The sequence below is a fragment of the Gadus macrocephalus genome, chromosome 15, assembly GCF_031168955.1.
Source record: "Gadus macrocephalus chromosome 15, ASM3116895v1".
In the NCBI taxonomy this organism is placed as follows: Eukaryota; Metazoa; Chordata; class Actinopteri; order Gadiformes; family Gadidae; genus Gadus; species Gadus macrocephalus.
In genome coordinates, this window is record NC_082396.1 from 13792557 (window position 1) to 13816514 (window position 23958).

The 23958-nt window shown below is 46.2% G+C and overlaps 1 protein-coding gene across 3 annotated transcripts in view; it reads right to left on the bottom strand.

Moving 5' to 3' along the window:
• Positions 1–23958, bottom strand: part of smap1 (small ArfGAP 1) — a 72350-nt gene that overhangs the window by 3888 nt on the left and 44504 nt on the right. For all 3 annotated transcript variants that reach the window (XM_060073016.1, XM_060073019.1, XM_060073018.1), the window contains 4 exons: positions 18367–18445; positions 9930–10075; positions 2867–3038; positions 1068–1273 (listed from right to left, as the gene is read on the bottom strand). In XM_060073016.1, the coding sequence (XP_059928999.1) occupies positions 1068–1273; positions 2867–3038; positions 9930–10075; positions 18367–18445 (603 nt within the window). The remainder of the gene's footprint in view (positions 1–1067; positions 1274–2866; positions 3039–9929; positions 10076–18366; positions 18446–23958) is intronic.

Here is a 23958-nt window from a genome sequence, read left to right on the forward strand (position 1 = left end):
ACATAAAAGGGGCACTATCACAATGCAGAGCTCCTTTCACCGACGTGCAGCAGCCGAACCGCACCTATCGCACTCTGTTCAGAGTGAAAGGTAGAATCTCCATCGACCCATTTCCTCATTGAACATTCAAAGAAGCTTTAATGGTTTTACAATCCGACGGAACGGCAGAGCGAGGCAAAACTCAATTACATGACGGTGTCTATCGCTACCAGCAACGTGAATGTTTCCCCGCCATTGTTACTTCCCCACTGTGTATTTCTGGATGCGTGTCATGTGACCACGGCTCCATAAAAACGATTTAGTTTTTTACTTGTTTATTTACGATGTGCTGGCAAGCCCAGGTCATGTAAGCAGCTTTTTAAGCGGGATTTTGAGAGGGATGAAATATTCATAAGCCATAATCTATGGCTTAAAATCATTATTTGCCAATTTTCCAAAATGTGGAGGATAACCTACTTTGTGGATAGTCCTCCAATAGGAAATACTGTTATAAAACAGAACTACTCATGTTATGTCGCACTGGAAGTCTTATTTTTGCTGGCCAGAGGAAATCATAATCGTATGAGGTCGATCCTGGAAGCTTTGAGGGACGAAAGAAAAAGAACCCAAAAAGGATTTAATATCTTTCATTCATCAAAAAAAAAAAAATAGCCTTTGATTGCATAATTTATCTAAGACCGCTTAAAATAGATTGGCTACTTTAAAGAACATCAATCCGCAGATGAGGAAATCCCGGGGAAACAGAAAGAATTGACTACTAATGAACTAAAGTGAACTCCCTACCCCTGTGTTTTAAATCTAACTCCGCTGATCCAGCTGTATTCATTCGCTCTGCTGAATGCATATTTTATCTTCGTGTCTGTGTGCAGTATAGGTGTGTGTGGTGTGTGCGTGTGTGTGTGGTGTTTGTGTGGTGTATGTGTGGTGTGTGTGTGTGGTGTGTGTGGTTGGTGTGTTGGGTAGGGTGGTGTGTGTAGTGGTCTGTTGGGTGTGTGTGTGTGTGTTGGTTGATGCATGCCAGTTCGTGCGTGTGTGCGCGTGTGTGTGCGTGTGTGTGCGTGTGTTACCTGGTTCATGTTCCACTGTGCTTGCTGCTGGGGCATGGCGTACATGCCCTGACCCTGCGCCACTCCTGGGGGCAGCATGCCCTGACCCATGGCCATGTAGCCCCCGTTGGGCACCGCCATGCCGGGCATCATGCCCGCGCCCCCGCCCATCCCCCCGTTGTAGCCCTGGGCGGCGTACTGCATCTGGGGCTGGCCCATGAACATGCCTGCACAGGGAGAATGTAACGGGAAATGGGAAATGGACTATATTAGTATATAGCGCTTTTTAACCAATGGCCACTCAAAGTGCTTCACATTATCTCCGAACAGTCACACATTAATTCACACATTCACACGACGTCGGCGGAGTAAACCATGGAAGCTTGTCGGTAGCAGTTGGGATTAGGTGCCTCGCTCAGGGACACCTCGACCCTCTAATAGGAGCCAGGGATGGAACTAGCAACCTTCCGGTTACCAGTCAACCCCAGCTCTACCTCCAAGCTAGGTCCAAGGATCTCACAATAACAGTATCACACACAGGCAACAAATCAGCTGGATCAATACACACGTTTATTGACTAACACACACAGGTGCACATGCTGATCCAACCGAATAGAAAATGAGTCGGTTTGGTACAACATAAGATTTAGGACCTAGCAGATCCATAGTGCTCGGTTCCATATCAATCTGTGGATGTTGTTGTTGGTGTGTGGATTTTATTGTTGTTGTTGATGGTTTGTGTGTGTGTGTGTTTGTGTGATATTGGTAGGCAATAATGGGAGGCAAAACAAACAGCACTATTGTATTCCCATTCACACAGGAGACTTGATATCATAGGTATAATTAAAAACTTGGCAGTGGAACACACACACACACACACACACAATCACACACACACGCACGCACACACACACAATAGGCCTTAAGAGAAGTGGTTACGTCAACAAGACAACGGGCCCCCTATGAGAAAGGGATTATGGGGGATAGAGAGGCTGACTCTCTCAGTGCTGTTGAATTGCATTAACCTTTCGTTTGCCTTCAGTCTCCTCCATTTGATGATGCATCCATTCCTTGAAGCGTGCCATTGTTGTTTGTAAGGGTTTGTGTGTGTGTGTGTGTGTGTGTGTGTGTGTGTGTGTGTGTGTGTGTGTGTGTGTGTGTGTGTGTGTGTGTGTGTGTGTGTGTGTGTGTGTGTGTGTGTGTGTGTGTGTGTGTGTACTGTAGTGGGTCAGTGTATGTGCACTTACCAAAGGCAACAGTATGTATGCGTGGATGCGTACATGTGAATGAGGGTGTGTGAAAGGAAGAGAAACAGTACTCACCTTTGTTTCCTGTTGACCACGCATTTGTATGTGCACTCTAAGAGCCACCGCACGTGTGTGCTTTAATATATGCAGCAATGTGTGTTTCCAGAATGTACAACATTAGATAATTAATGAGCTGTATTGCATTCCAGTGGATGGATTGTGAAGAAATGCATACTATTATTGGAAGGAAAATAAAATAGACATTCATTATATATTATAATGAATTCTTCCCAGTGGCATTTCTGTTTGATTCTGCTGCATTCTTGGCCCTGAACCCTCATACATTTCTGACCCTGGTTTGTGTGTATGCCTGTGTGTGCGTGTGAGGATGCATAAATAAAAAAAAAATATATACATATATACACATGTGTGTGTGTGTGTGTGTGTGGGTGTGTGTGTTCCTGTGTGTGTTCGTGCAACTCTCACACACATGAAACATGTTTGTGTGTGAGAATATGTGTGCGAGAGTGTATGAGTCACTGAAGGAGTGAGCGTGTGCGTGTGTGCGTGTACCTTGCCCCGCAGCAGGCTGATGCTGGCTCTGTGTCGCTCCGGCCATTGAGCTGGTGGCGTACAGAGACAAGATGGAGTCCTTAGACAAAGTCTTCTTTTCTTCGGCTTTGGCGGTGGTGGTGGCGGTGGTGGTGGATGAAGAGTTGGCAGCATCTGCCTGAACAGAGCCAGCCTTTTGCAGCGTAAGTGAGGGAGAGGGAGAGAGAGAGAGACATAGAGACAGAGAGACAGGGGCCACAAGATGTACACATTAGAGCAATTTACATACCAGCATTTGCGTCTTTGTTAAAACTGTACTGCCCGGTTGTGTTATGGTCTTGTCAAGGTTATGATTGACGGCTACATTGCTCTAGGTTAACGTAACCTTGTACGAGTGAGTCCTCGCATAGGCAAAAACACAACGGCTTTGATGCTAGGAGGTCTTGTCGATTTAATGAGAGTCTTCGAGATAATAACATGATGCAACGTTAGATGCTGACTCCCTTCGACAGCAGATAAAACCATCCACTCTGCCGACACAGCAGCACTCTCTGCCCATAGGGTCCATCAGCACCCCCAACCATTACATTACCTCAGACTGTATATATTATTCAGGAAAAAATTAAATTCCTGAAATACTTCTTCAAACGCCATCGGGTTGTGCTATTCTTATTCCGCAGCGTTCCTCCATCTTTTTGCGGAGTGCTCGCGCTTCACATTGTTTTTAACGCTTCTTTAAGAAGGGAAACTATTTCATGACACAGCCTCATCCATGACGCTGCGGCGCGATGACGGGCGGGTCCCACTAACGACCCGTCTGCTGGGGACTGTCTGCCACGGTTCAGACACTCCTGCGTGATCACGGCGAGATTAGAGGCACATCGGGACACACGAGGAGGGGGGGGGGGGGGACCGGCGGAGAGGAGAGAGGAAGAGCGATGTGCAGTGAGGAGAGGAAGACAGGGGAAATGTGCAGAGAGGGGAGAGAGAGAGGGAGGCGAGAGGCAGTGGGAGAGGAGGAGAGCTAAACAGTTACTGGCATATTAAGTGAGACATATGACATTAATTAGGGCAGTGCAAAGAATATTAGAGAGGAGCACAAATACACATACACACACTTTTAAAAAGCCTTTTAGGTAGACTCTACCGTTATATCTAATGGATGGAACTGACAAGAAACCTGACTAACACCTGCTTAAAAGCTATGCGTGTGTGCACGTGTGTGTATGTGTGTACGTGTGCGTAACCCAGAGAGAAGAGGTCATTTAGTGCTGTAGTGAGGGATGAAAATAAGGCAATAAGAGGAGATTGTAAGGATTAGGACGAGATAGGAAGACAGAAAGAGAGAGGAGTAGAGAGAAAAGGTGATGAGGAGAGTAATAGAATAAAGGGAGACGAGAGGAAAGGCGTAAAGGATGAATGAGAAACGAGGGAAGATGAGAGAAGTTGAGGGTGAATTAGTGCGGAGTGATAATATCTGAGAGGACGGTGGCTTGTTGAATCAAAAAACGTCCCACCCTACAAACATGCACACGCATAGGGCATTGTGAGTGTCTTTCTGTCAAAGTTGCTTGGCAGGCAGTGCGTGCTCACCCTCTTGTCTCTGCAGAGAGAGAGAGAGAGAGCGAGAGAGACAGAAACAGAGAGAGAGACAGAGAGAGACAGAGACAGAGAGAGACAGAGAGAGAGAGACGATGAAGGACAGAGGAGGGGACAGCCTCCAACACTGCTGTAATGATAAGAGACACACACGCATACATACAGTGAGTCGCTGAGGGCTGAGGAGGAGGTGTGGTCAGCGAGAGACGCTGTGGACAACAGGGTTCCCAGCAAACAGAAGCCAATTAAGGTAAGTAAGGCACTTTGGTGTGGGACTGCTGAGTTGTGGCAATTGGAGGGGGTTCTATTAATAGGTGCACTATAAAATAGCATAAAGAAGGCTATTTTGTGGTGTTACCCTGTGTGTGCGTCATGCATGGGACATTTCAGGAGTGACAGCGAGGGAGACAGCAGTGTGGGCGACAGTGGGTCAAAAAATAGGAGAGGGTAAAAATGGAGCATGAACTCTCTCTCTCTCTGTGTGTGTGTGTGTGTGTGTGTGTGTGTGTGTGTGTGTGTGTGTGTGTGTGTGTGTGTGTGTGTGTGTGTGTGTGTGTGTGTGTGTGTGTGTGTGTGTGTGTGTGTGTGTGTGTGTGTGTGTGTGTGTGTGTGTGTGTGTGTGTGTGTGTGTGTGTGTGTGTGTGTGTGTGTGTGTGTGTGGCGCATAGCCGGCGAAGCGTTAGCAGGGAACCTAGCAGCACATTGTGTTTGAGAAAGGCCCACCGGATAAAACCTGCTCCCTCCTTCTGGAAGCCAGACAAAAAGCCTTCCTCCATCGTTATGCACGCACGCACACACCCACAAACACCCATGCATACGCACGCACACATCCATAAACACACACACATACATACACACACCCCCACACAATCAGACACACACACACACACACACACACACACACACACACACACACACACACACACACACACACACACACACACACACACACACACACACACACTTGCGTACACTATGTGCATGAACAAAGCGGCAGGGAAAGGACGATCGGGCATGCAAAGACGGACAGCCAGAGACACAGAAAGACACGCAGACACACACGTACACACAGAGGGCTAGTGGGCAGCGATGCTGATGGCTGAGGACCGGGTCTGTGGACCAGGTTCTGGCTCACTGGCTCACTGGCCCTCCACCCAACCATCAGTATTCATAGTCCTCTGCTACACATGCTGGCAGAAAGACAAGAATGCGCGCACACCCACTCACATTCATACATTACATACATACATAGAGGTGGTTAGGGAAAGGAAAAGTGTGCACACACTCTCACACACACATTATTATTAATTCATGCCACCCATTAAAAATATAAAAGACTGCAATGAGAGGCGATATCAATGCTGTCAGCGGCGTTCTCCGTGGAAGGACCCCTGGCAGCCAACACTTCACAACTGTCAACAGACTAGAGTCAAACCAAAGGCACGCCTGAATAAACCAGTGAACACTGGGCGTTTAACTAGCAGCTCTGTCTGACCACACACACACACACACACACACACACACACACACACACACACACACACACACACACACACACACACACACACACACACACACACACACACACACACACACACACACACACACACACACACACACACACACACACACACACACATCCATGGGTATTGATCAGATTAGAAATGTTAACATATGTAACATAATTCGTCAGGGCCAGACCTATCATTGCATACCATACGATTCTATCTTGTAATTCATGCGGCGCAATGACAAAAAAAAAGTTTTGCGGTTTAAATGCCTGAGGTTTAAATAACCAATTGGCTTATCAGGGTTTCCCAGAGCTGCTATGCGCGCAACGCCTATGCTAAATGGCCGCCTATACCACCATTAACTCTCACCTCATGACGACAGTGTGCTAGTTCGTTCATGTCAGCATCGGTTTTCCATCTGACAGAAAATATATGCCACCATGAGCTAAATATACTGTAATTGTGCTAACACGATATACAGTAAATCAATGATACATTATGCAATCAAACAGTGGCTGGCGTCTGGGGAGATGGAGAGCTCCGTTCTGTCTGTCTGTGCACGGTATTCATATCCGATCATGACAAACCATCCATAAAGAGACTGGGAAAGGGTTTGACTTATCACACATTTTAAATGCATGTGAATGATGCTTTTCGTCATATAGAACAAATGCAGCGCCATTCAATTTAGCAGAAAATCGGAGCGCCGAGAGATTCTTTTCACCAGCGTAAGCTGTATGGTATGACAGCTGCTGTTGACACGGTTTGCATTGGACTTTTTTTCGCTGCGTCTCTAATGGTTTCTAAATGCTGCCAAACTTTTTTTCTCTGATCCTTCTCTAGACTAAATGGTATAGAATGAGCTCTACTTCGAATATCAAAGTGATTGGATAGTGCCACTGCCATTACACTAAGGGGTTGTCGGACAAACAATAAGGGCACTTACTGAGAGCAAAACGCAACGATTACACTCAGAAGACAAGCAAACCCCTTTAGAAGAAAAACATTGCATTAATAATAAGGTTTTTCCTTCTAGAAGTCAAGCGATGCTTTGGTATCAACCATCCAGCACCCCCCCATCCTAGCAATGGATTGTCCTGTTACACACGCATTATTTCCCGATACGGTGATCGGACTATTTAACAAGTCCACAAAATGTCTTTCTATAGAACATTCAAAGATTTGAGATCCAACGTGCATCGCAACACACACTCTCCACTGATACTCCATCTGTTGCACACGATCTAGTGTGTGTGTTTGTGTGTGTGTGTGTGTGTGTGTTTGTGTGTGTGTGTATGTGTGTGTGTGTTTGTCATTCGTGCTGCTACTTCATGCAAACAGTAGAGCTTGGAAAAGAGAAGATATATCGAGGGAAAAAAGAAAAGAACAGGCAAATAAAAATAAATGTCTTTCCTCTACCGAGTGCTGACCAACAGCACCTCAGTGACTCACTGTCTCTCTCTTTCTCCGTCTCCCTCTCTCCCTCTCTCTCTCTCTCATATATTCCTCCACCTCATCCATTTCCCTGCATCCATCTGGCATTTTGGTATGCCATCCTTCTCTCGCCGCTCTGGCCGGGCGATAATCCCAGTGTTGACACCATCTATTTCTCATTTCAGTAAAGCTTGAGAGAAGAGACACAGCTTTGGGGTATTACCACATAAAGATAAATAAAGAAATAAATAAAGAAAAAGAAAACACTTAATTTTTAACTGCACACAGTTGGATTCTGCAAAACTGGATTGCATTTGATGCAGGTATGATGATAAATAGATCCTCCCATACATATTCCCCATCGTGCTAATCAATACTCTCACAAGGACCGCCCCTACCGGCTACACCCGACCGCCGGTAGCGATGCCAAAACACCCCATAACAAAAACGCTGTTACATCACGCCCTGCAGCAAGCCCGTCAGAGATTGCAGAAATCAGAAGTGTCTGGCGGAAAGAAAATGTGTGTTGAAGGTCCAGAAAGAGTTTTGCTTGATTATAGGGTGGAAAGGCCAGGTGAGGAGAATGGGGCAGAGTGAGACGGAGAGGCGAGGCGATGGCGAGAAGGAGAGGGAGCGGAGAGAGAGATTTGTCTAATGGACTACAGCGAGCCTGAGAGTAGAAAGTCAAGGGGATAACACTAATCCTAACTCCCTACAAGGCCATAATCACATTTTTTGTATAATTGACATATTTGGAGATAGGGAAATCCCCCCCCACCACCCCCTACCCAAGAATCCTATTTAATGGGCAGTGGAGCTCAGTGCAGCCAGCAGTAACGCCCCTCGTTAACCACACACCGTGCTAATCGCCATCGCAGAGAGCAACACGGCCTCTCCAGAATCTATAATTGCGCCCCGCGTTTGTGTATATTAATTGAATGCTCACGGCGCTCGCGGTATCCATAGCTGCACCGATGACGCCAACACTTCCAGGTTTATCGCTAAAAATACATCCGACCATGTGATAACCAAACATGGTGGCCCCGCTTCCTGTATTTGAACAAGACAACCACCAGACAAGTGGCTCTCTCTAAAAAGGATTTCAATGGTGTATTGTAGTGGCGCGTCTGGGCAATCACGTGAATTGGTCCAGAAATGGGACCCTGGTCCCTGGGGGGAACTGGAGTGGTCGGGGGGACGGCTCTCCCCTGTTTGTTTGGCAGCTCAGCGCTACAAGGTGGCGAGCAAGGGGTGCAGTTATGTTCAGAGGAGACTTGGGGTACTTGCCCACAAGGGAGTGGAAGGACACATGAGGATGGAGGGCCAAGGGTTTTTGAAGGTGAGGCAAGGTTACTGGACTGGTTATGGAGGCAGACCACAGGGATGGGGACGTGCAGCGAGGGCATAGTGTGAATGAGAACCCTGGCACCGAGACATCACTCTGAACACCGAGGGGGCGGGGGGGGTGAGGAGATGGTGTTTGGCACGGCGGTAAAGCAGCTCGTCGTCTGCGGTCACCAGCGATCAGGGGTGATCCGACTCCCATCAGTTGGCATCACACAGGTTTGGCTCCCCGTCTTTAGCACACACACGCGGACGCAAACACATACCCATGGTAATAAAAAGCAAGTCGTGTTTCCCCCAGGAGGAGCCTACACACCAACACCCCCCCCCCCTCTCTAATCTGCCTGTGACATGTATTCTCATTACTCAATTTGTCTGACGCCTCTCTCTCTCCGCCACTCGCTTTCACACGCAGCTCTCTCAGTTATTACTTTCTTTGCTCTCCTTCACGGTCTCTCCAGCCCATCCCCCCCCCCCGCCGGCCCCACTCCAACCCCTCTTCACTCATTATCTCCATCTTGCACTTGGCGTCCCGTTAGTTTCCCCCCGTCCTCACTCCACCTTCCTTCAATGTGCGTTATTGTCGCAGCTCCTCCCCCGCAAACATTTAATAAGCAACAGGAGTTGAATGCAGAAAGGCATTCCCATCCCAGACCCTGCAGGTTTTATTCAGATCAACTCTTTGGGAGTAGCCTCCGGTATTTCATTTCCATTTTCTTAACTCGCCGTGGTCGTTTCTATCGCTCTTCCACGTCTCGGAAAGGACATTGGCGAAATTAGTTTCACTGTGCACAGGTGACAGGAGACGGCCAGCACTGCCTTCTCATTAGCATGCCTCTGCCTATGTGTGTGAGTGTAGGTGTGTTGGTACTTGTGTGTGTGTGTGTGTGTGTACGTGTATGTGTACGTTTGCCTCCCTGAGTCTCCACAGACTCCCAGCGTTGGAGCCTGCCTGTGGTGATAAGCAGATGATGAAAGCCGTTGGTGGCTCAGTTCTGTTGGCCAGGGTGACAATTTTGTGTGCGTGCGCGTGCTGGGGTGCGTGAGTGTAAGTGTGTGTGTTGAAGGTGAGTGTGTCCTGTATGATTGTGTCTGTGTTGAAATGTGTGTGTGTAGAAGTTAGCTTAGTGTTTCTTTTGCCTGATGTTATTTTTTTGGCTCAGCCAAAAACTTGGGGTGGGCGATGACACTGCTACCTGATTGGAGTGTGCGTTGCCAGAAGAGGGCAGGGGGTTGGACACCATTGGTCCAAAGATGTCCAGGTCATCGCTGATTGGTACACTGCCACCAGTAGCACTCACACCACCACCAGTTCCCGATCCAGCGGAATTCTCAGGTGCATCTGAGATGGGAGAGACAGACACAGAGACAGAGAGAGACAGAGACAGAGAGACAGAGAGAGAGAGGGAGAGAGGGAGACAAAGACGGAGCGAGAGAGAGAGAGAGAGACACAGACAGAGAGAACGAGGGAGAGACCGAGACAGAGAAAGAGGGAGACAAGAGAATGGCAAATTGAAGTCTTATTAAAAGAGAAAAGATTAAGATAAAATATAATACATGTGGAAAGAAATGAATCATGGAAGTGAGCACTTGATTGGTAGGCTTAAAAGGACTTGCACAGCCATAGTCATGGCAGTGTTTTCTCTATAAACATATATACCAATAGTTGTGACCCCTACAGCCTGCATGCAGATGGCACTGGGGGCGGGGGGGACATGACCCCTTCAGATTCATAGTGACCCCCCCACTGTCCCTACATAAGGCGACAAACATCGCAGATAAAACTGAGGATTAATGTACCGTTAGTTAGACTACATAAGGCGACAAACACCGCCAGTAAAACTGAGGATTAATGTTCCGTTAGTTAGACTAATTTACATGAAGCGCGCATTGAGAGCCCGGCGTTTGTGTGCTACGACTAATGGTGCGTTCCAGTTATTCTCGAATGTCGGAATTTCCAAACTCCAAGTCAGAATTTTAATCAGAAGTCGGATCGCCACCTCGGAGAGTCGGATTAATCTCACCTAATTAATCCGACTCTCACCTAGAATTCACCATAGAATTCATGCTATCTGCTACTCACGTAAACAGTAGTTACATGTTTTGTTGTACGTTTGTGAGGCTGGGAAGCACTGGGAGCACTCAACTTTGGGGTAACGTTATTCCGAGCTCCAAGTTCCGACTTTCAGTGTAAATTGAACACACCACAAAGGCACGACCCTCACTCCCCAGGGTCCTAAAGAGGAACTGGTAGCTGCGCCTGTACCTGTTGCGGTCATCATTGTCTACTATGACAGAGCGGGTGCTTCAATGAAGCAACCAAATGAAGAAGCAAAAAACAATCAGAGCTTTTTTTCAAAAAACAAACAATGTAAGTAGGCTATCCTATGCCTGTTGTAGAGTAGCTAGTGACATTAATAAACAGCATTTGATCTTAACTGAAGTACGGTAAATGTAAAATAAAAGTATTTTTAGGCCGTAGGTGAATAGCTTTAATGTTTTTTCATTTTTATGTATACTCTTATTTTAACTAGAAAATTCCTAAAGAAATTTTGAGTGCCTGGCTCTGGCCCATATATTTATTCCTTGTCATTCTCTTTAGCTAGCTACCTAGCGCTAGCATATTAATACCTTTTCATTCTCTTTAGCTAGCATAATAAGTTCAATAAGTTTGGTTCAAGGACTTCAGAGGCCCACAGTACAATTAGCAGTATGTTCAGGGTAATGAAAGAGGGAGGGATGTTTTTGGATCCTTCAGTGAGTCTAGTTAGACAGTAAATATGTTCGGCTTTTTTTTTCATTCATGTAAATATGTTGTTACACTTCTGAGTATACACAAATGTTTAAAAAAACATTGTTTGCATAAGGCATCATATATGGCTAGTGTTGATCAAGTAGGCCTTTGTTTAACAATGTTCACTGTTGTTTATCCATGATTTCATTAAGAATTCTCCAATGTTTTTTTAGTGCAAACCATTGGCCCATAGGCTATTACGAAAGTAACTACTTGAGCGCTAGTCAAAACCCAAATTACACAAAATAACTTATTGAGTTGAAATCATTTGCTGACAGCTTGGTCCCCCCCCCAGTTCAAAAATTCCATCTGTGCCCCCGCCCTATGGAAGCATATATGTAGCAAAATTCAAATGGCAATGCAATTTGCAATTCAATAAGTAATTACGTTATGCAATTGACAATGCATTATGTAATTTCATAATGTAATTTGTAAATACGTTATTCAAAGTGTATTTTAATATGCAAAGTGACAATGCAATCCTCAATTAAATTTGCAAAAGTTATAACAATAAAAATAGAATAACATTGTCAAATTCTTTGAGTTCCTTTATTCAAATTGAAAAGCTATAGCGTCCCCGTGATTGAATCCACTTCGCCACGCTCCGTGTGTTGCGATATTAAAATGACATTTCAATCCGCAAAACGAACGCTTTGCAAAAGATTTGGCAAAACGCTTTCCAAAACGTAATCCAAAACGTTTTCCAAAAAGTCAACATGCAAAGTGGCAAACCTATCAGCCAATCAGCGGGAACCACGTCACTTTCTATTGCCTCCAAGGGTATCTCCACGGTGCCATCTCCATCCTCTATCTATCTTTCGCACCCAGTGCCTGTAGCACTTGGGAAATCTTTGTGTTTACTACACTGGCGTCAAAACGTACCAGTGAGGATAAGTCGTCTATCCTATCTCCCAGAACACGCACTCTATCTACTGCATCTGTGTCTTCAACGCGATTGTTCTCCACATCATCGGCCAAACTTCGGAGCGTATCAATAATCTCCATTGGTGACCATGGACCTGACACATATAAACTAGAAGTGAACGTGAACAAGGAAATTACGAGCAAGTGACGTAGTTCCCCCCCAGACGATGATTGGCTGATACGTTTGACACTTTGCATATTGACTTTTTGGAAAACGTTTTGGATTACGTTTTGCAAAACGTTTTGCCAAATCTTTTGCAAAGCGTTTGTTTTGCGGATTGAAATGTCATTTGAATATCGCAACACACGGAGCGTGGCGAAGTGGATTGCAATCACGGGGACGCTATAGCTTTTCAATTTGAATAAAGGAACTCAAAGAATTTGACAAAATGTTATTCTATTTTTATTGTTAGAACTTTTGCAAATTTAATTGAGGATTGCATTGTCCCTTTGCATATTAAAATACACTTTGAATAACGTATTTACAAATTACATTATTAAATTGCATAATGAATTGTCAATTGCATAATGTAATTGCAAATTGCATTGCCATTTGAATTTTGCTACATATATCCTTCCATACCGCCCTACAGCTCATTGAAATCACCTACAGGCATTCTTTTCATAAAACACATTTGACATATCAGTGCAAAGTTCACAATGTCCTTTTGCTTTCATTGTTTCCTCTGAGCGTACAAAACGATTCAGCTCAAACCTCTGCATTGTGGAGTTCCTAATGATGGCAGTCGTTGGTAACCGAGGCAAACGTAACGGGGATGCCATGAACCCTTCCTTTAATGAACGCCCGGCTCACTGGGGTCTCACCCCGAGGCTGGCATTGATATTATTCCGTTTGCACTGTGAAGGCTACAGAGCCGGCCATTGAGGTGTTCATGTACCTAGACCCATTCATTTTTAATCAGATCATTCCAAAACATGCCAGGGCAATTCACCGCTTCGGTCACCTAATAAACACATTGTAGAAATCTTCAGAATATAATGAATGCGATTACAGCCCTGATTGTACACCTACGGAATTTATTTCTGGCCGCAGAAAGAAACATTGTAGAACATTTTCTATTAATGCTTGCCTAGTACTAGCTCACTGAAAAACAAGCCTTGACCATAATAAAATGATAACTAGATGAATCTCAATCACGTCCACTTTTTCCAGAGCTAATTCCTCAGCACTACGGAGAGCCCAGCATACATCTTCAAATCAGCAAAATAAATGTTTTTTGGACCTATGTTGCAATGCTCCAAGACCAAATGAATGTTGACTTACATGTCTCAGCATTTGTGCACATTAAAGCACAACCGCTCAAAACCTAAACCTAAACCTAGTAACGCTGCGTGAATGTTAAGCATAGTCGGATACAGGGAAAAGCATACATTTTACAGCGATGACCATTATGTCTGGTCTTTGGTGCGATCAATCTATCATCAATCGTGTTTTGCTTTGTTTCAACATCTGACATGTTTCACATAAATGCTGCTATTGAATCTATGTATCTCCGACAAGATACCCTAAATCTGCCTGTTCATGGATCAATATCAGATGACAATAATAAACCTGAATGTATGCGTGAAGCGATGATCCATTTGAACGGTATCGTTTTTTGCTTGGTGGTACACGTGGGGGATGCATGTGCTGCAGTGTTATGCTACTATTGTTCTCAGTCTCACTTGTAAGACGCTTAGGATAGTAATGTCTGTTAAATGAATATGCGTAAAATGTATAGTATATGTGAATTGCAAAGGAGTCTTACAGAGTAAGAGTACGAGTGTGTGTTAGAAAACATACTTACAGAGCGGGACCCTTATAGCTGATAATATACCTTCCTGTACCGACACAACTGGAAATTTGAGACACATAATCCTCCTAATTGATTCACAGGAAGCTCTTCCTACTCTGAATCAATGCAACATATTGCATATGAGATATCACATATGAATGTAAGATGAGTCGATATCTTCCCCTACCCAACCCCTCACACCATTGTACAGGTCAATCAGACATTCATAAATTAACGTTTTGATCTTTATGTAAATTTTTCATGTCTGCAGTTCTAGGTCTCAGCCCAAGTCCCATTAAGGTACAAAAATCCTCTTGACTTTAAGTTAAGTTTGCTTTTAACTGAAAAGCTAACCTTGAACGAAGCTGAGTGCTGTGAGTCTCAACAGAAGTGATGAATGGGAGCTGATTTTATAAGGTCTGAGGTTAATTGGATGCAATTTTGATCAGATCAACTGGTTAAAAAAAGTAATGTTTTTGCCATACGAGAAAAATAGTGAGGCAATGCACAGAAATCTCTCCATCTCACAGCAGCCGCTACAATCTTACCACAGATTACCTGAGAGTATTCATGCACCATTATCTATAACGCTGTTTGACTGCTTCGAAAGGTAGAACTTTGAGTTTCCTTGTCTGCGGCGCGACAGCATAACTCCCTGCAACTACCTGGAGGAGACTCTGAAGGTAAGGGATGATGAATTCAGTGAGGATAAGAAAAGAAAGAGTACAGAAGGACAGGCTTAGGGTGTACAGTGGTCAGAGAGCTTGACAGAAATACGTGGAGGTGCAAGAGCGAAGTGTAATAGCAGATAAAAGGAAACCATTGAGGGTGACGGAGACAAAAATAAGGGTGTCGATGAATGAGACGGGGCATGTGTGGTGTGTGTGTGTTCAACAGGGGTTATTTATATAACCACAGTAATGAAGCATCCATAATTTAGCCTTTTTAAAGTGCAAACAGCACTGGGCCTCCTTAGGCAGACAAGCACACGATGGGGGGGGGGGGGGGGAGAGAGAGGAAGAGAAAGAGAAAGAGAGAAAGAGCGAGAGAGCAAGAGAGCCAAGGAGCGAGAGAGAGGGCGAAAGAGCGAGAAAAGCCGAGAGATCCCTCTCTTTCTTTATATGTTATTTAAAGAAAAATGACAAGGAGAAAGACAGAAAAAGACAGAGAGAGAGAGACATGGTCAGACAGAAAGAAAGAGAGTGAGGGCATGAAGGAACATGACGGAAGATTCTGAAACCCCAGGGCTGGCGCCAACGACTGCCAACCAGAACTAGTGTTTGACTGTGAATAAAAAAAAATAATGCACCAAACTAACAGATGAACTCCAAGGCCAGCCCGAAACCCCCACCAGCCGCTCACCCCAATTAACCATGGCTGTAGCGCTAAACCACGTGAGAAGACGGCCCCGTGATCGTCTCCATCCTCCTTGCTACCACGGAGACTGTTGGCCTTTGCCTGGTAGCCCCGGCCTCCCACCAGGTCTCCGCACTGGATGGCTGCCTGAACCCCCTCTGGGCCTCGCCATGGTAACAGGCCCCGCACCGCGGAGCAGGGGGCCAGTGGATCCAACCCAAAGGGTCAGTTCCTTTTAAACGATCACAAAAGACCACCAACCTGAAGCCCAGCGCCCCCTCTGCTGATATGAAGCTCTTGCAGCAGTCGATTCTGATTGGCCAGCTGAATTTGTTTTTTTGGTTATATTCAAGGCATTTAGCAGATGCTCTTGTCCAAAGGGACTTGCAACCATTCACACACTGACGGCGGGGTCAACCACTCACGGTGACAGCCAGCTCGTCGGGAGCAGTAAGGGTTAGGTGTCTTGCTCAGGGACACCTCGACACTCACCTAATAGGAGCCGGGGATCGATCTAGCAAACTTTCGGTTACCAGTCAACCCGCTCTACCTCCTGGGAGTACTGAATACTGAATGCCATGAGAGCAATGATAAGATAGACCACCTAGTATGTGTTGTGTTTGATGCTGCTGTCCATCCGAGTTTGACGCTCCCAAGAAACGTAAGAATTGTGGTCTATTTCCACATCACAATGTAGGGCTCTGGCCAGGGGACTATAATACATGTCTTGTTTGACTTATTAATCACTAATTTTAATGTAATGCTATTAATAAAGAAAAATAGTATATCTGAATCTTCTTGACCTATAAGGCATTGTGGATGTTGAGACAAGTATCCCATCCAAGAGGCAGGGACAGTGTTCGAGGGAAGGGTAGATTGTTCAATCCCTTGATTACCACAAGTAGTAAGGTTTGGGGTGCTCATGAGCAAGACACCTAGCCCCTCAACGCTACCAATGAGATGGATGTTAACATCCATGGCTGACGCGCATGAAATATAAATACAAATATTTTGCTGTAGCCAACTACCAGGCTCTATATATAATGCAGATTATGTGCTTCTCATTTGACCTGTCTAATCAATTTATCTCTAATAGAATAGTTTTGTCCATATGATTGCTGAGAACCTTCTCGCCAGCCAGTGTAGTCATAGGACTTTATACATAGACGCCACATTGACTGCTGAGACGCTTTGCAGCCATACATCAACGTCGCCCCAATATGAGAGACCAAGACTGGCCTCTAATACATGTAAACGGGGAAGCTGCAGTTTTTCGGAGTAAATAGCACCACAAAGTTGACACTTCTCAACCAATTTCAATGAGTAAAATTCATACTCATAGTAAATCAAATTATATATATTTGATACTTTTTTCACTATTCACTCCACGCAGATCATAAATCATAGAAGAAAAAGACTCTGTTGGGAAATGCAAGCGCCATATCCTTTCATCCAGATAAACTGCAGTTCTGCCGTTAACAGTCTGATTTGCTTACAGGCCGGATTTGTTTACAGGCCAGCCTTTGCCTCTTAAACATGGGAGACGACGTTGACGACGTACGACCCAAATACCAAGGAGGGCGTCCATGTATACAGGTCTATGAGCTTAGATGTCCCAAGGCGCGGGGCATTAGCATCACCACGGCCCCTCGTTCTGTGCCATCCAACATCTGATTGAACACCAACACACGCCCGGGCCACCTCCAACTGATTCCCACTGACATGTTTATTTATATGCACGCCTCTCTCTAGGGGAACGAGCCAGGCTGGAATGGTGACGATTGGCCAGGTGGGGAAGTGGATGAAGCAAAGGGAAGAGCAGGACCTGGAGAAGCCGAGACGCATGCATCCACCACACTGCTGGAAACCAGGAAGGGAGCTATGCATGGTAATCGGCAGAGGAAGACAACAACAAAAGGGAGCAGGGGAGAGCAGGGTGGGGGGGGGTAGGATGGATGTTGGCCGGACGGACGGACTGAGGGAGAGACAGACAGGGTGGGTGGAGTGTGTGAGGGCTCCAGGCGGCGAGTTCCACGTATTTGACTTATTGATTATGTGTGAAATTCAATCCGCGGGAAGGGAGCCGAGAGGTGTGTGGAGATGGGTTATTTATAGCGGCCCAGCGGCTCTGCCCGGCCTCCATGCTGGGAATTCTCCTTTGATCGATGCCGCGGCCCTCGGCGCGCTACGCTCCCGTCCGGACATTACCTCGTCGTCATCCCGACAGCGCAATGTAACACTGGCGTAAACATATTACACTGGAGAAGTGTGTGTGTGCGAGGGAAACGGAGGAATGTCATCGTTGCTCAATATCCTATTTTTATTGAGCGAGCGACAGAGCGAGAGAGAGAGAGCGAGAGCGAGAGCGAGAGAGAGAGAGAGAGAGAGAATGACCACTCAATGTTCACAGGGGACCTTTCAAACATTTCCTTTTCTCATCTCTGACATTGCAAATGAAAGAACCAAAAATCCACCATGTTTTGTCTGCGAGATAGCAGATTGTTTTTTACGCTCAGTGACAGACTTGCATTGTGTTGTTCTGTAAATGACATGGTTTTAACAAGATCCGTGCCTGTTTTGAAAAGCATGAACCATCCTGTCGTAGTCCGATATTCCACCCAGCCACACAATATCGATTTTATTACATCATAATACGTCATTCACCTTAGTTGGATTCATAAACCAGTATGGGTTTTTTTCCAGGACCGATATACATTATAGTACTTTATAATGGGATCAGGGGAAACCGGAGCAGTGTCTTACCTAGACCCAACAGGTCGACAGACGGCTCGGCTCTCTTCTTAGGGCTGGCCCGCGACTCAGACTGCAGCTCCACCCTCTTCTATAAGGAAAAGGAGAATCAAAGATTAAAAAGGGTTAAAACACAGTTCAACCCAGCCAACGCTGCCAACAAATGCCCTTGCCCCTCCCCCATGCTTCCGGAGGCCTGATCGATGGATTGCATCAGCTCCCTCACGGTCCAATCTCGTGCTATGAAAACAATTACCGGCCTATGCGACTCATCCAGGAGACGCCGGCCACGCGCCGACGCTGCCCCGGCCGCCCTCAACTCACTGCACCACCGTCACGGCTCGGCGGGCCGCTAAGGCACGACTAGAGGGCAATCATCTTCTGTGCATGGGTGCGTGTGCGTGTGTGTGTGTGTGTGTGAGGGCGGGGGGGATGGTATGCGTGTTGTATGTGACATCTCACGGCGCTCGGATGGAACTTCATTCAATGCATGGCGACACACTGATGCAGCCGCAGTGGATGATTCTCAGAGCGAGGAGAGAGGCAAAGACAAGAGGAAGAGAGAGAGAGCGAGAGGGAGGGACGGAGAGAGACGGGGACGGCAGAGAGGGAGAGATGCACAGCTATGTTTAAAAGGTCACTCTGTCCAAATGACTTATGTTCAATGTCCCTCTGGAGTGATTGGGACTGACTCGGGCAAGACGCGCGCTGGCAAGGAAACAATGACAGACTAGACTGGTGGAGGTGGCGTTGGCCGTGTGCAAACTCCCCACCGATTCCACCACCCAGGGGAGGGTTCTCCCACAAAGAATCCTGGCCAACAGCTGGCTGTGATATGCTGTCAAGGTAAATTGTGGTGGAAGGAGGAGAAGTCATATGAAGACGTTCGATTGGTGCAGCCAGTGATCAATAACACCGCTCCCGAGAACAGGAGGATCAACGGATGATGGAAAGTTGTGTGTGTGTGTGTGTGTGTGTGTGTGTGTGTGTGTGTGTGTGTGTGTGTGTGTGTGTGTGTGTGTGTGTGTGTGTGTGTGTGTGTGTGTGTGTGTGTAGTCTTAATAACCACAGTAAATCAACAGCCATGGTTAGGTTACAGAATCCAAACCTACTGCTTTGTGCCAGGGCTAAATCCAAACATACATGCTCCCCCGAATCACTGTCAATACTGGGCTGTTGACGCAGGGCAGCAGCTCTCACACACACACACACACACACACACCCACAAATACACACACACTTACACACCAAGGGAGATGGGGAGAGTGCCGCACGAGATGGACATAATGCTCTCAAATGCTAACAGAAACAATGAAGGAAAAAAAAAAAAAGGGACTTAGGAGAAAGGCCCATCTGCTTTGGCGTTGCTTGCTTGGGCAAACATTAATTAATCAGGTCCAGCTTGTCATTGAAGAAGACGGAGGGAGACAAATAAGAGACTTCAAACCCTCTCTCAAGTCTCGGGAGAATTCACAGACGCACAGTTTTGTATGTTGATGTTAATATATATATGCGTGTGTGCACACAGGCACGTAGAAAACCTCCTACTGCATGCCAATGAACCGGGAAGCAATCTCAGTCAATAAACACGCACCCACGTATACATCAGCCCACACCTGCAGCCACCTCCCCTCCCCTCCTCTATCTTCCCCATAAAGCAGTGACCCGTGGGGGGGGCTGCTACCAGCAGGAGGTGAGCGCAGAGAACGGGCTCGCACCACGATTTGACGCAGCACAGCCCACACCGCCGTCCTCCCGTTCGACACACACCGATGCATAATGAGAGAGAGCGATAGGGAGAGAGAAAGGAGAAGAAACAGAGTGGTAAATGGCCCGTCCTCGGAGAGAAGACAAAGGGAGACAACGGATACAAACAAGACAAATATCCATGCACGCCAAAACACCGGTGCTATTGAGACGCAGTATATGCTTCTATAGGACATTGTGTCTGCCTCCTCACAATGTTGTAAGGCGAGGGGAGGAGAAGAAAGAGGGAGAGGAGAGACGGAGAGGATGGAGGAGATAACCATTGAGGGTTCGTGGGAGGACACGCAGCCGGCAAAAGAAGAAGAGGCGAAGAAGGAGGACTTGGAAGTGCAGGAGACGCCACTGATGACAACAGATTAACAGACAAAGAATGTCAGCCACACAAGTAGATAGCATCGGCTCTACAAAATTAATTCAAGATAGAAATAGCGATCGAGAAAAAACAAAGGAGGTGGATAGATGGGTTGAGTACTTTGATGACATTATTTACAGTATACTATACGCCTGGGCGTAGCTATGCTAGACATCACAGACATTACAGTTACAGCAGTAGTGGGTGGGGTCATACTTGAATCTTCGTTTGATTATTTTAGTTTCACTTTCATTTTCCAAGCCATAAGCAGAATAAAATGAAACCAGGGCGAATGCCAGCTGGATCTATCCAAGGACAGATTTCACGCATAGATAACTATAGAAAGTATGACGGATCACAAACTATTCAATCCAAGCCACCAGACTGTCGAGCAGATTATCGGCCAAATACTGACAATCCTCCACACTTTAGTCTGAGGATTGTGGAACTTATTTTATATTTGTGTTTAGTTGTAATAAGCTCCTCTGTTGGCGTTTCACCCAGCAGCTTCTGTGTCCCCGTTTAAAGACGGTGTGCAATGTGAGCAACACGCTTTACTCTGCTGTAGAAATCAATCCGGTTTTATCCACTGAGAACCAAAATATGTGAGGGCCACGTCCAGCGCGGCCTCACCGTCCTCCACCAGCAGGACTGTTTTGAATAACGGAGATCAGAAGGGGCGTCCCGGAAAAGGGTTTAATGGCCGAATGGGAATAATGGAGACGGAGCACACCACGAGAATAAAAGGCTATTACAAAGGCTGAATAATGGCCGGTGGTCAGCACAATACAAGGTGCTGACTGCTAGGTGCTGCCTCCTAATATTTTTTTAGTGAAATTAACATCTATCTTAAAGTGGGTGCACTGAAGTGTCCCAAGTCTGAACGCGCACGCGTGTTGCATCTCGTCTAGCGCCTCCAACCTATGAGCATCATGAGAAGCCTCATGGTGGTACGTGGTTTGTGTAATAATGATATCAAACGAGTCATCTGTCCTTTATCTGTCCCATTAATATGTTCAGATTGGAAAAATGGGACACGTTACAATTTCATCATACAAATCAATATTTTTATTTCTATCATCATTTCAGGACACATTTCGGTGCTTGCACACCAAAATTGCAAACCACTCAAGGAGTTCTCAGCATATTACTACCATTGTAACAAAGGAACAGAAGGCATTCATCCAAACGGTCCACACACACATTTAGAAAGACATAGTCGCCCGTATGTGTAATCGGTTTAAGAAATAGCCGGTTGTGAAACCAATTAATTTGCTATGTCTACCCTGTCACAAAAAACAACCTCTGTCATCATGATAACAGCTCTCCAATGATGCTGGAACAGCAAGGGGGAGGTAAAACACTCATTGAGAGGATTGCATGCGGCCCGAATCCTTTGTTAACGCCAGACCAACATGAACACCGCAGCAGAAAAAGACAGTGTTCTCTAATATTAGATGTAACCAAGTGTCACTGGGTGTATGGACCTCTTATAAAGCCCTATAAGGCACGCACTGTTAAATTATAAATACTCCAGGCATCAGCGATGGAACTACCAATAGGATTAACTGTTGAAGTGAACACAGCAGAATTCATAGTACACCCAAAAGTTGATAGAGTATATACGTATGTCGCAGCATTCGCACTGGGTTAAATAATCACGGGTTTACTTAAGTAAATTCAAAATGACATACATACTTATTGCATATACTCTACAAGACACAAAGTACTTCGCTAGTCCTCTAGCTATGAAGTAAGGGGGAAGAAAATTGGGTGGTAACGTTAGCATCAGCAGCACTAGCATAAACGGCGACGTGATTAGCATCATTAGCCTTGGTGGCAGAGCCGCCGTTTGGCAGAGCGGTGAACTTGTGGCCTTGCGGTGGGTGAGGCTGACAGCTGCCTTATTAACGCTGCGTGAGAGAGGGCGAGAGGAACAACTGCAGCAGAAGACAGACTACCCGCAAGAGCGGAGGAGGACGAGGAGGACGAGGAGGAGAGGCGGGAGGAGGTGGGCGGGTGGGGGAGGAGAGGAGGTGGGCGGGTGGGGGAGGAGAGGAGGTGGGCGGGTGGGGGAGGAGAGGAGGTGGGCGGGTGGGGGAGGAGAGGAGGTGGGCGGGTGGGGGAGGAGAGGAGGTGGGTGGGTGGGTGGGGGAGGAGGAGGTGGAATTGGGTCAGAAGGGAAGAGCGAATGAAGAAAGTAAGGTGAGAATTGCTTGTGTAGGAAGTGAAGAGATGTGCGAGTGGGGATGATAAACAAAGACTTTGTTGGGGCTGCTGTGAATTGAAACGACAAGGGTGTTAGGGAGGGGAAAATGACAAGAGGACCGAGGAAGGACATCAAATAACATAAATGGAAAGATGTGAAAAAATAATGGCCTGACAAAAATAGGCCGGAGGATTAGAGAGAAAATGAAATAAAAATTGCTGCTTGAAATGGAGGTGAGGTTAGAGGCGGCTCTCTTTCTATGTCCGTGTGCGTGCGTTGGTGCGTGCGTGCGAGCGATAAATACCACCCAAGACATATCCATATCACAAGTCAACAGGCTCAACTTAGATCAACTTCTAAGCGTGTGTGTGTCAGTAAGTCAGTGGCTGCTGCAGTTCTGCACTATTCAACACGGTCACAAAGTAGAGCTCCCACACACATATGCTCCTGGGTTGCATACGCACACAGGTACTGCCGCAGGGAGATCTTAGGCTGTCACACAGATGCATCTTCTTCATTGAGGTGCAGTTATCTGACAGGGAAGGACACCTCACAGCCTGCTTAGAACCCCATACACACACACACACACGACTTTGATTTTTTTATATATATAGTGTATTTAACAACTGACACACAGAAGCACACAAGCATGCCATTAGGCACGCACACACACACACACACACACACACACACACACACACACACGTTGATTAGTGAAAGAGCACCTAGGAAAACGAATCTAAGCAACTCCTCCAGAACTATACTGCCCAGGGGCACAAGCAGACCTATACAAAGTAGGATTATTTGGTGACACATAAACTAAGCATACAGAGGCAGGTACAGGTACATCCAAGGCACACATTTTAACACCCCCCCCCCCCCCCCCCCCCCCCGACACACACACACACACACACACACACACACACACACACACACACACACACACACACAAGAGAGAGAGAACACTAGAATTTGCATGTTTGTTTATCGTGTTTCAATACGCTTTCAAGACAAATTGCCAGCAGGTTCCATCGGGCGCTTAACTGAACTGAATCCCAGACCAAGTGCTGCTTTAATTGTGGGCCAGCTCCATTAGTGAGAAGGTACATGGAAAATGAAAGCTCAATTAAGGCTTCCCATTACTATACTATTGAAAGATCCATTCTATGCATACAGAAATTATACAGAAAAGCAGAGCGAGAGGCTTGGATGCTGTTTATGTTTCCAGAAGCAGCACCAGGCTGTGATCGGGGTGATGATGCCAGTGAGCAATTAT